This window comes from Saccopteryx leptura, chromosome 4, assembly GCF_036850995.1.
Source record: "Saccopteryx leptura isolate mSacLep1 chromosome 4, mSacLep1_pri_phased_curated, whole genome shotgun sequence".
In the NCBI taxonomy this organism is placed as follows: Eukaryota; Metazoa; Chordata; class Mammalia; order Chiroptera; family Emballonuridae; genus Saccopteryx; species Saccopteryx leptura.
The window spans coordinates 34,750,174-34,762,578 of NC_089506.1; the positions used below are offsets into that span (position 1 = coordinate 34,750,174).

The 12,405-nt window shown below is 43.6% G+C and overlaps 1 protein-coding gene across 4 annotated transcripts in view; it reads left to right on the forward strand.

Moving 5' to 3' along the window:
• PSD3 (pleckstrin and Sec7 domain containing 3) overlaps positions 1 to 12,405 on the forward strand; it is a 597,461-nt gene that overhangs the window by 163,102 nt on the left and 421,954 nt on the right. For 2 of the 4 annotated variants that reach the window (XM_066380475.1, XM_066380476.1), the window contains exon 1: positions 9,850 to 10,062. The exons of the other annotated variants lie outside the window; for them this stretch is intronic. In XM_066380475.1, coding sequence (XP_066236572.1) covers positions 10,042 to 10,062 — 21 coding nt within the window. In that variant the 5' untranslated portion in view covers positions 9,850 to 10,041. Of the gene's footprint in view, positions 1 to 9,849; positions 10,063 to 12,405 lie in introns of those variants that run through there. 4 annotated transcript variants of the gene reach the window in all.

A 12,405-nucleotide genomic window follows, 5' to 3' on the forward strand; every position in this document is an offset into this window, starting at 1 on the left:
ACACTCTGGAGATAAGAAGTAAATAAGTAAGGTGTGGTCTTTGCCCTTTAGAGAGTGCTGGCTAGTCTGACTTTCTTGGGGTCCCAATTCAGAACATTACAAGATTCAGCTTCTGGGAGTTGCCGCTGTCACTAAACACTTGCCAGAAAAAATGTGAAAATAAAGACTGCTTTTAATTAAAAGTTATATATATATATTTTATTCAGTGAGAGGAGGGGAGGCAGAGAGACAGACTACTGCATGTGCCCTGACTGGAATCCACCCAGTATGCCCACTAGGGGGCGATGATCTGGGGTGTTGTTCTGTTGCTCAGTAACCGAGCTCTTCTTAAGCATCTGAGGTGGAGGCCACGAAGCCATCTTCAGCACCCGGGCTAACTCGCTCCATTTGAGCCATGGCTGCAAGGGGGAGAGAGAGAGAGAGAAGCGAGAGAGAGGAGGGGTGGAGAAGCAAATGTGCGCTTCTCCTGTGTGCCCTGATCGAAAATTGAACCCAAGACTTCCACACGCCGGGCCCATGCTCTACCACTGAGCCAACTGGCCAGGGCCTAAAACTTTTTTAAATCACATCATACTGGAATTTTGCAAGTGGGAAGGCCAACCTTTCCCATCCATAGAGAAGAAAATGGAGGCCTAACAACCAGCAGGTCCCATCTCATGGTTAGCCAGTGAGCGAGCAAGGACTCTATCTGTCCCAGCCGGTCAACATGCAGGCCTGCCCTGGGCTCCTCTTCCTTGTCCCCTGCCGTCACTCACCGCAGCGCAGGCTGTTACGATGCTATAATGTCCTCTTGGAGGGACGCCAGAGTGCTTTCTGGAATTCAGACACACCAAGTCATTGGTAATTTCCACAGGTCATTTCTACTCTGGAAGAAAATATTATAAGTGAAATGCTTATTTCAGCAAAAAAAGTGTTTTTATATGGAATTTCCCTTCAATACTGCCTTTGAAACAATTCCTTTTCATTTGTTGAATAATACTGAAAAAGTGATTTGTTTTTTGAGGGAAATAGGGACTTTTTCCCAAATATTTCCAGCAATTATTTTGATAAAAAGCATGTTCTGGTGCAGCAGAAGGATGTGGATAGGTTTTCGTATGTGAAGGAGGGAGGCATCTGCAGCTATCTATGTTCCTATGTAAAGATTTGGTTTTTGTTTTTAATTGTTGTCGGTACATAGTCCTGTCCTGAAAAGCTTGATATTCTCATAAAATACATCAGTGCAATATTTGGTATCTGTGGGGCCAAACTTTATTGTCATTTATTCAGTGCCACCATGTTCCAAACCTCGTGTAAGCCAGTGCTGCCCAGTAGGACACTCCATGATGGTGAAAATGTTCGTTATCTGCATTGCCTAAATATAGTAGGCATCAGTCACATTTGCAATGTGGTTATTGAGACTGGGAAACTGAATTCTTTTAAATTTTAATTCATTTAAATTTAAATGTAATGGCTCTATGTGGTTATTGAATTGGACAGGACAGGGATGAGGAATAGGTAATATGAAGGGTCCCAATAGTCACAGTGTAGTGTCGGTAGATTGGGCTAGATGTGGATGCAAGGCTTTTCCCCAATGGTATCTGTCTACAAGGATAGCAAATATTCAGAATGATCACCACCAAACATGTAAATTTACAATGGAGGTGATTAAGTCTGTATCCAGAGGTATGATATATAATGGATATACTTAAATGTCCATGTAAATATATGTACACATGCATTTATAGTAAGAAAACAAAAGGCTGTGACTCGAGCTGGGAAGTGTAAGAAGATGGTAGAATGGGGCTCTTTCAGTCTCAGGTTCTACTGTGGTGTCAATGCAATAGATGTCAGAGTGAATGTCGGACAGACCATCGTCCATGCACAGATTTTTAAGGAAATGGTCCTGAGGTCCTGTTCCACAGTCTTGGCTCCCACAGTCAGAGTAAAGCTATAAAAAGAAGTGAGAGTATGAAAGTGGCAGGAGATGGTGCTGAGAGCTGCTGCCTGGCTCTCTTCCCCACTGGGGGAGGGGTGGTGTTACCCTCCAACCCCGCGCCTACTGAGAGAGCTTCAAAGTGACCCCTTGGAGAAACGTGACCGTGTTCCCCGGAGCTGGAAAACACTGAGGATGGTGGCCTCACTCCTGCCCCGGAAAGCTAATGGAGATGCTCCTTCCCAGGACAGTCACTGTGAGAGTTGCTCAGTGCTTTGGGGAGAGGAGAAAGGAGCCCCTGCTGTGTGGTTGGGGTCAGCCTGCACTTCCAGAGTGCCTGAAGCAAGGGACAAGTGAGTGTTTCCTGTGGACTGGTTGTGGGCCATGTGCCAGAGAGTTGGACTGCACTCTGGTTTCTGGGGTCGGTCCAATAAGGTGGCTGGAGAGACAGACAGCAGAAAGAGAAGGTGTCCTACTGGGTAGCTAGGGCTAAGGGACAAGAACAGAGGACTTCGCTCCTCTTCTCTTTCCCACTGCATACTTCCCGCTCAGCAGGGAAGAAGACTTCAGGCTGTGTCAAGTTTGGATTGGCTAGTTTAATTACTGAATTAACACTGTGTTTAGAGGACCTGTGAGTGAGCTGAACAGCTCCTGGGCTTGCCAAAGTGCTACTTAATGCCAGGGGAACATTTCTCCCACTGGATGGAGTGAGCATGAAGACCTTTTGGTATACCAGGATTGGAATTTGTTCAACCTCTGGTTTTAATAGGTATATTGATTTTATTAGATTTTTCTTGTTAAAATTGAAGATGCTACGTTTATAGCAACTTTCTTTTGTTACAAAAAAACAAACAAATTAATAGTTAATTTTTATCATCCTGGAAACATATTGAATATCTCTTTAGTTAATTCTAGAGTAATTATTTTTGCAAAAACTCAGTGAATAAATATTAATAACTAGGTCAGGCATAAAAAAAGTAGGTAGAGACAAAGTGAGAAATTGCTGGAGTTACAGGCATACCACACTCTCGTCCGTTCTTGAAAGTACAGTAAGAAGATATGTGGATAAAAGGAGAAGTGACAATGGCACGATGTAGGGGGAGAGTGGCACAGAGAAACTGCTGATTGAAAACTTCAGAGAGGCAAAGATTTCAGGTGAGAATCAGCTTGAAGCACATCCGTTTGTTTTCTTCCTACTTCCCTGACTGGGCCTCTTCAGTCTGCTCTGCTGGTTCTTCCTCAGCTCCCTGACTTCTCCGTGGTGCGCTGGAGTCTGTTGGACTCTCCTCTTTTCTCTTTACTATCACTCCTTTGGTGCCTCATTTAGCTTCCTTGGTATAAATGCCATCTCTACTCTGACGGCTAAATTTATAGCTCCAGCCTCTTTCCTGAATTCTGATCTCATTTATCCAACTGTTTACCGAACGCTGCAGTTGGATATCTAAACCGCACCTCTAACCGAGCATGAGGGCCTCGTGGCCCAGCCCGTCCCGCTCCTTCCATCACTTTGTCCAGATCGGTCAATGCAACTTCACCTCAAAATTTTTGCTGTGATCCTTGACTTTTTTCTTTTATCACACTCCATTCATTGACAAAACCTGTCAGCTCAGCCTTCAAAATATGACCAGAATTAGGCCCTGGCCAGTTTGCTCAGTGGTAGAGCATTGGCCTGGCATGCAGGAGTCCTGGGTTCGATTCCCGGCCAGGGCACACAGGAGAGGCGCCCATCTGCTTCTCCACCCCTCCCCCTCTCCTTCCTCTCTGTCTCTCTCTTCCCCTCCCGCAGCTAAGGCTCCACTGGAGCAAAGTTGGCCCGGGCGCTGAGGATGGCTCCATGGCCTCTGCCTCAGGCGCTAGAATGGCTCTGGTTGCAACAGAGCGACACCCCAGATGGGCAGAGCATCGCCCTCTGGTGGGCATGCCGGGTGGGTCCCGGTCGGGTGCATGCGGGAATCTGTCTGCCTCCCTGTTTCCAACTTCAGAAAAATACAAAAAAAAAAAAAAAAAGAAATGACCAGAATTTGAACACTTCTTACCACTTCCTTTGCTATAACCTGGCCTAAGCCACTATCTGCTTGGATTGTTGCATTAGCCTCCTAATTCACTTCCCTGCTTCTGACAAATCGTACAGTTCAATCCCAGTAAAACATAAATCAGATCATAACACTCCTCTGCTCAAACTCTTCCAAAGTCAGCTAAAAGCCAAGACTCTTATAATGACCTATAAGACCCCACATGTCACATTAATTACTGTTCCTGTCACTAACTCAGTCCTAGGTACACTGACCTCTTTTGCTGTGATGAGAATCCACCAGGCAAACTCTCAGGGCCTTTGCACTTACAGCTCCTCACATCTCTGCATGGTGTACCTCCCTCATCGCCATTAGGTCTTTACTCAAATGTCACCTTCTCAGTGCAGCCTTCTCTGAATACTCTTTGCAACCATCTACTCCCACCCACCACACAGTCCTTATTCCTTATCCCCTTTCATTGTTTTTCTCTAAAACACTTACTACCATAAACCATCTTATATATATACTTAGCTTGCTTATTTTCTGTCTCCTCAAGTTTGTTAGACTCTAAGCTCCATGAAGACTGGGTTGTTTTGTTTACTGCTGCATTCAGTAAACAAGCACACATAGTAATGTTCAATAAATATTTGTCACAGTAATGAATGAAAAATAAAAACTATAAAAAATAAGTGGTGCCTGACCAGGCGGTGGCACAGTGGATAGAGCATCGAACTGGGATGCGGAGAACCCAGGTGCGAGACCCCGAGGTTGCCACTTTGAGCACGGGCTCATCTGGTTTGAGCAAAGCTCACCAGCTTGGACCCAAGGTCGCTGGCTTGAGCAAGGGGTTACTCGATCTGCTGAAGGCCCACAGTCAAGACACATATGAGAAAGCAATCAATGAACAACTAAGGTGTCGCAACAAAAAACTGATGATTGATGCTTCTCATCTCTCTCTGTTCCTGCCTGTCTGTCCTTATCTGTCCCTCTCTCTGACTCTCTCTCTGTCTCTGTAAAAAAACAAAACAAAACAAAACAAAAAACAAAAAACTGGCAACCTTTATTATTTGTGTATATTATTCTTAGTTTTACCTGATTTAGCCTAACTTATTTGGGTCATGGGACAAAGGTGAGCTGAGTCTGCCCTGCCTTGGGTCATCCTCTGATCTAACATTTCCTATGCACCTGCCACAAAGCAGGAGGATCCACTTCCTCCTCTACCTTTCACCACTTCGCTGTTCTTTTCAGTCACCTAAACACATGAACCACATTTTTCCCTTTGCTTCTCGTGTCCCAGTCCTCTTATCCATCCAGCATTCACTCAGTATTCAGCAGAGTCAGATGCCATGGTGAATTTTGTCTCAGACATGTCCTCTTGGTTTCTACTGAAGTTCAAGAACAACATGATTTTAGATTGTTGTATATATATATGGGCTGAAAATTTGTTGTATATTTAAGTTGAATATTTCTATACAGGTATTAAATAATGGCAATTTTCAATCCAACAATTATTTATTAAGCCCCTATTACAGCCTAGGCACAGTGCTAGAAGGTAGGAATATAACAATAAGACTTAATGTTCTCTACTCTAGTATATTAATATTTTGTATGCAGTTGGCATATGACTTACAAAGCATTCTATCATATTTATACACTGAAGCATGTAGAAGAGCCCTTCTAATCAAAAATACTGTAAAGTGTAGAGTTCTCTGTGTATTTAAAATTAAAACTTTAAAAAATGCATATTCTAAACTTTTGGATTGTCTGAAAATTTAAATAATGAGGTGTGAATCACAGAAAAAAATGAAAACATTTTCTTTTTGCTCTTTTGAAATGAAATAACTGACATCTATGAAAGGACAAAACTCACAATATTAATAAAAATAAGTTAATGAGTTTCAATTTTGAGCATTGAATAGAAAACTTTGAAATGTCCCGAAATCCTACAGTTCACATATGAAAGAAACTTGAGAAGTCTTCCCAAATTTAACAACACACTAAAATTGTACATGTTATTTGCAATAAGGAATGTGAGGCAGGCACTTTAAAATGTCAATAATAAAAAATCCCCTTTAATCAATCATACTAGAGAAAAGATTGGACTATCTTTTTATTGTATCCACAGAAAATGATATTACAAAATCATTCTACCACTTCACACTCACTAGGATGGCTCTAACCAAAAATATAGACAAAAAGTGTTGGTTAGTATGTAGAAAAATGAACTTATTGTTGATGGGAATATAAAATGGTGCAGCCATGGTAGGACACAGTGAAGTCTGGCAATAAAGTTAAATAGTTACTTATGACCCACAAATGCTACGATACATATATATCCAAGAGAAATAGAAATATACTATCCATACAAAAATTTGTACATTTAAGTTTTATAGCAGCATTATTTATAAAAGTTAAAAAGTGGAAAGAACCCAAATGTCCATCAACTGATGAATGGATCAATAAAATGTGACCGATCTGTATGGTGGAATATTATTTGGTAAAAAGGACTAAGGTTTTGATACATGCTGCACATTGATAAGCGTTGGAAACATTATGGTAAACAAAAAATAACAGTCACAAAAATACCACATATTGTATGTTTCATTTCTATGAAATGTGCAGAATAGACAAATCCATAAAGACAGAAAGTAGATTAGTGGTTGCCAGGGGCTGAGAGGGTCGGAGGGAAAAGAGGAGTGCTGAGAATAGTAGAGGGTTTCTTTTTGAGGTGATAAAATTTTTCTAAAAGTGACGGTGGTGATGATTACACAAAAACCATTAAATTATTCCCTTCAACTGGGGGAGTTGTGTGATATGTGAATTATATCTCAATAAAACTGTTTAAAAAACTATTTGAAAGGAGTGATTAAGAGTATGCAGCCAGCTTGACCTGTGGTGACGCAGTGGATAAAGCATCGACCTGGAAATGCTGAGGTCGCCGGTTTGAAACTCTGGGCTTGCCTGGTCAAGGCACATATGGGAGTTGATGCTTCCAGCTCCTCCTCCCTTCTCTCTCTGTCTCACTCTCTCCTCTCTCTCTCCCTCTCTGTCTCTCTCTCTCCCTTTCTCTCTCCTCTCTAAAATGAATAATAATAAAAAAAGAGTATGCAGCCAAAACACATGGGGGAAAATATCATAGAGGTATTGCAGTAGGTTAATGAGTAAAAAATCTTATGAAGGCAGTTAATAAAAATGTGTGCTTTTTCTGGAGTTGGCAATGTGGTGGAATTTGTCAATTTTTATGAATTTGTTTTAAAAAATTTTTTACCCCATTATAGACAAATATTCAGTTTTGTACCAAAAATTAATATTGCACATCTGGTATTATAAAACTGGCCTTCAGAAATAGTAAAGATTAACTGTATGTATGACTAATGCATGAGAAAATTTTCACTTCCTTTTAATTTTTTCTTTTGATCTCTAGTATCTAACATCTTGCCTACTTTATAGTTTCTCTTTCTTTCCACACTACATACACTAGGCTCATGGGCAGAACTGAGGTGAGGAAAATAGTATATGGATACATATAGACAAGCCCATGCCTCTTTTAGAAGCTGCTGCTTAGCTGGCCTGTGTGACTCCTTCCTCCTTTTACCAAGGTGGATGGTTGTGTATTCTGACACTGAACTTGAGCATGATTGTAATCAATTGAGCTGGGTGACTGGGATCTCTGGGGATTCTTACTTCATTTTCAATATTTTAAAAAGCCTAACAAAATATTTACACACAAAATACATGCTGGTAAAATCAAATGTCAGTCTTTATTTGATTTGCTTTGTGTTTTATCAATTCAGAAGTGGTAACACTGGTTAATTTATGCTGATCAGAATTTCCAACATTTATATCTTTGATTATTTAAAGTGGCGAAAAGGAATGATTACTTATTAGTTGTGTTTACCTTATTACGTGAGATCTGAAAGATTTTTAGATTTAGGGAGAAAAAAATTTAAAAGTTCATTCGTGATGAAAATGGGAAACATATTCTGTTGCTTGCTTAATTTTGAAATGCCCTGTTATTGAACCTGTATTTTACAGAATTCATCATGCTAATAACAATTTTACAAGGTAGCATTATTCTCACTTTATAATTGAGGACACAGATTCAGAGTACAAGTATCTATTCCCAGGTCTCTTAATTAGTAAACTCATGTAAATCTAGGTCCACTCTGCCTCCTGTATAAATTGTTGGTGTCAGAATAGTTGGTATAGTTTTAGATTCAGCTTAAAACTTTGACTTTCCTCCTTTTATGCAATGTTGGTTGCTTTTCCAGTTAAAGGCCACCAGGCCAGCGGTCAGGCCCCAGTTAGAAACTATATTTCCTGTATGTTCTTACTCCTGATTCCTTGTCGACAAAATCATGAGACCCCAATTTTCAAAGAAGGCTGAATTTTTATTGGGAATAGGCACACAGGGATTGTCTGTAGGGGTAAAGGTAGGATCCATAAAGGAGAACTGTACCCAAGTAACTGGGGCGCTTTAAAACCTACACATTTGACCAAACTGCTGCTCTAGCAGGGGGTGCACAGACTAAGATCACTTTTCAGAAGCTGGAATGGATTTGTATAAATGTATCCACACCCTGGTCTGCTTCCTCTGGTGGGTGCTGACCGATAGATGTAAATGGGGCAGTCAAAGCAAAAGTCAGGGACTAGTGTGCCTCCCTCCATCCTGTCCTTGGGCCATCAAGGAACTTGACTCTCCATCCCCAACTCAAAGCTTGGCCTTTTCACTTCCAAATAAAGGTCACTTCTCTTTATTTGGGCGTCTTCCACTGGTCTCAAGAAGTAAGACCAGTCTTCGTGGCTTTAAAGCTGTAATATACCACAGGCACCATGCAACTGGCCACATGGGATTCGACCTCCAGGTGCTTAGATCTGGCAAACATTCAAACTGAAGGTGAAGGCTCTCTAACAGAGGGTGGTTTTTAGGTCTCCCGATCCCTTTGCCAGAGGAGGGCGCCCTTCCAGACCCTGTCTCTACTGTACACAGTCAAGGCGAAGAGAACAAAAGGCATTAGTTTGTGAAACTTTCCATTGAAAATGCAGTTTGTAAGTGAATTATGCCCAGGCAGGCATTTCAGTGTAGATAGTCCGAGACAAGATTGCTGGGTGGATGTGGCCGCTTTTTCTCCTCGAGAGGGATAGATCTTAACGTAGGTCGCACTTGAAGCTCTCTCGAAGAGGCAAAGCACAACTCGGACCAAGGAGGGTTACCCCTGCCTCGCTGTCCTGGACCCCGAAGGGACGTCTGGTCACTCGTCCTGGGACCGTGACGGAAGGCGGCCAACTCGCGGCTTCCCTCACATGGCCTTTCTTCAGAGGAAACACCATCGAGAGCGCCTCTCACTTTTCTCGGGGTGGGAAAACTGTTAGGGAACAAGACAAAGCAACAGGCAGGTTTCCGCCGGGCGGAGAGTGAGTGGGTGGCGCCGGAGGGCCCCTCTACCTCGCTTGAACCCCTAGCCCTTCCCGGCACGCGGCCCCCGGCACTCCCCACCCCACGTAAGGGCCCCGCCTCCTCCACCTCCGCCCCCTCCTACTCCCGGGGCTCCGCCCTCTCCGCCCCTCTTGCAGCCCGTGCTTCCTCCTCCCACCCAACTCCGTCCCTCTTCCCTGCGGGGCACCGCCCCCTCCACCGGGTCACCTTCGCCCCCTCCCATCCTGGGGCTCGTCCCCGTCCGCCCCTATCCCAACCCTTCCCACCCTCTCCGCCCCCTCCGCTATACCACCCTACTCCGCCCTCCTGCCCGCATCCCTGGGGCACCGTCTCCTGAGCCCCAATCCCACTCTTCGCTCACCCACTTTCCCCTTACGGCCTCCCCCGCCCCTCCCCCGCCCCCCGCCCCCGCCCCGCCCCGCCCCCGGGCGCCGGCCCCGCCCACTCCCGCTCGCCGCCTTGGCTTTGACACCGCTGGGGGCGGCGCGGGCAGCCTCCACTAGGGTGCGCGTTGCCGTTGCCGCCGCCACCGCCGCGGGGCTCCTTGCCCGCCGCCCCTCGGCAGTCCCGGGAGCCCGAGGAGGAGCGGTGCGTCGGCCGGCCGGCCGCCCGCCCGCCCGCCCGCAGTCGCACCCTGAGGCTCCCCGGCCCGGCGGCGGGATCGGCGCGGGCGATGGAAGATGGAAGGAAGAACTGCCGCGGTGAGGGTCGACACGCGCCGTGGCCGGGGGCGTGTGGGTCGCGCGCGGTGCTCCGGGTCCGGTTGGGGTCGGGGTTTGGTGGTTTGGTCGCTCCTCAGTTCTCCAGGGTCCCTGGTCCACTTGAGTCTGTACCTTAACGTTAGGATCTCCTAGCGATTTCCTTTCGCTCTTTCTTTGTGTTTGTTAGGAGCCGGTAGGGGTCAACTTTGTGGTGGTAAGGTTTTAGTTCAACCCTCCGCTTTGAAAACCCGAGACTTGGACGAAAAGCCTGAGGACTCTTTCTCACTTAATGATCGCAAGGATAGCATTAGGGAGGACTCGATGTGCCGATGTTACTCTGCCAGGTCGGCTCCTGTATTTAGGGACTATCACGTTTCTCTGTCAGAAAGAAAAAAAAATCCACAAACTTGTATTAAGCTACAACGGAAGATTATTAGGTCTAACATTCCCAGTAGCTTTTTAAATCATTCTGTTTCACATGCATTCAACATTATCCGTTGTTTTCAGCTATAGGTCTGGCAAATGATGTTCTGAGATTAAAAAAAAAAATACAGCCAACAACCAGATTAATACTTGGAGAACATGGTTTCAGAATGTTGTTGGCGATCTCAATCATAAATGTTTAGTTTTACCGTGCCCCTTGATGGTAAAGGACGCTCCACACCCTGTAAGTAGGCAGAAGATATTAACGATTTCATTTGCCAGAGACTGGTTTGCCCAACAGTGGGATCCAGGATTTCCACTCCGGAATAACTCGAGTAGGTCCCGGTGTTGGTGTGGGGAAGAGGGAGATCTGGAAAATTACTCTAGGTAGGATTGTGGAAACAAATGCTTCAGTTCATTAGCTGTAATTGAATATAGTATATGCAAAGGACTCTTTGCAAAGCCCAAAAGCCAGGTGGGTAAAACAGGATATCTGCTGTCAAGGAGCTTGCTTTCTAGTAGGAGAGACTTCTGCAAAGGTTACGATGGTGGAGGAACCCAGAGGAGGGAGAGGTTCTGGCCTTAGGGCTTGGAAGTCCTTTGAGAGGAGCTGGCAGTTGAACTGGACGTTGAAGGGGAGTGTTTGGCTTGTTATTGGGGAGTGAGGGAAGGATGTTCTCTGCTGAAGGAAAGGAAATGCTTTCTCTCCTCTTCCAAGAAATATTGTATCCTCTTTTTTTTAGAGTATTTACAAATCAAGACATATTCTTTTAGAAAGGCAATAAATTCCTCTTTGGCACTTAAAAATGCAAGCTACTTAACAGAACCAGCAAAACAATGCAAAATAAAATTTACACCTTCCCTCCCAATTTTTAATGGCTTGATGCATGTTCTTCTACAACTTTCTTATCTCCTTTTACAAATCATGTTACATATATGCATGTGATTTTGTCTTGTTTGTTAGATATTTCATTAATATATGCGTTTTGTGCTAAAAGGAACGGAGTGGTCCCATGGAAAGCACTTGAATTAGTAGTTAACCTACCTGGTTTATAAATTTTGTCACTGACTGGATGAGTTTTTGCCGCTGTCCTGGGAAAATCATTTAACTTCTGCAGCTAAAATTTTCTCCTCTCCCAGACGAGAGAATTGGGTAGATGCTCTCCAGAGCTTTGTAGCTCTAGCATTTTATGGTTTCATGCCTAAACATGTATGTACATTACTTATTCAGTGATGTACACTTAACTTCACATTCTGAATATCTCTTGGTTTGTGTGTTCTGTGAACAGATCAGCACTCTTTTTCTGGCCATTGAAATACGGGAGAGTGATTAAAGCTGCAATGCTAAAGTAAGCTTATTTTAAGGTGAAATTCCACAGTTGAATGTTTTCTTTTTTTTTAATGCAAGCATAAGAAGCTTGATTCGCAAATCTGAATGTGTGTTGGCTTTAAGAAAAGTTTTGTTGGCACTGTTCACTTCATTTGTGGCTAAAAAATAATACATACTTTATGATGCACATTGTACTCAAGAGGCTCAATTTTATTAAATACTAGCAATTAAAAACACGGGATACCTTGGAAATCCTTATAGGCTAGTAAATCTTGAGGATTTGGAAATGAAAATGAAATCAGACAGAAAGTGAGCTGTTGTAAAAGGAAAATTTAGAGATATTTTCCATGAACAGCTCTGTTTGCTTTCTGAAACCTTGATGTATTTGTTTGCTAACCCTGATGGAAAATATGTGAATGGGATTTAGCCTGGCATTACATTAAAAAAAAATACATCCAAGGCATTAACTACTTTTAGAGGTGATTTATTTTTCTTTAGAAATTCTGGAGTCATCTGTCAAGCATTATTCATAAATAAGACCCCAGTGTGGCAAAAGGGTGATCTCAGTCTTGGTTAAAAAATGCAGAAGC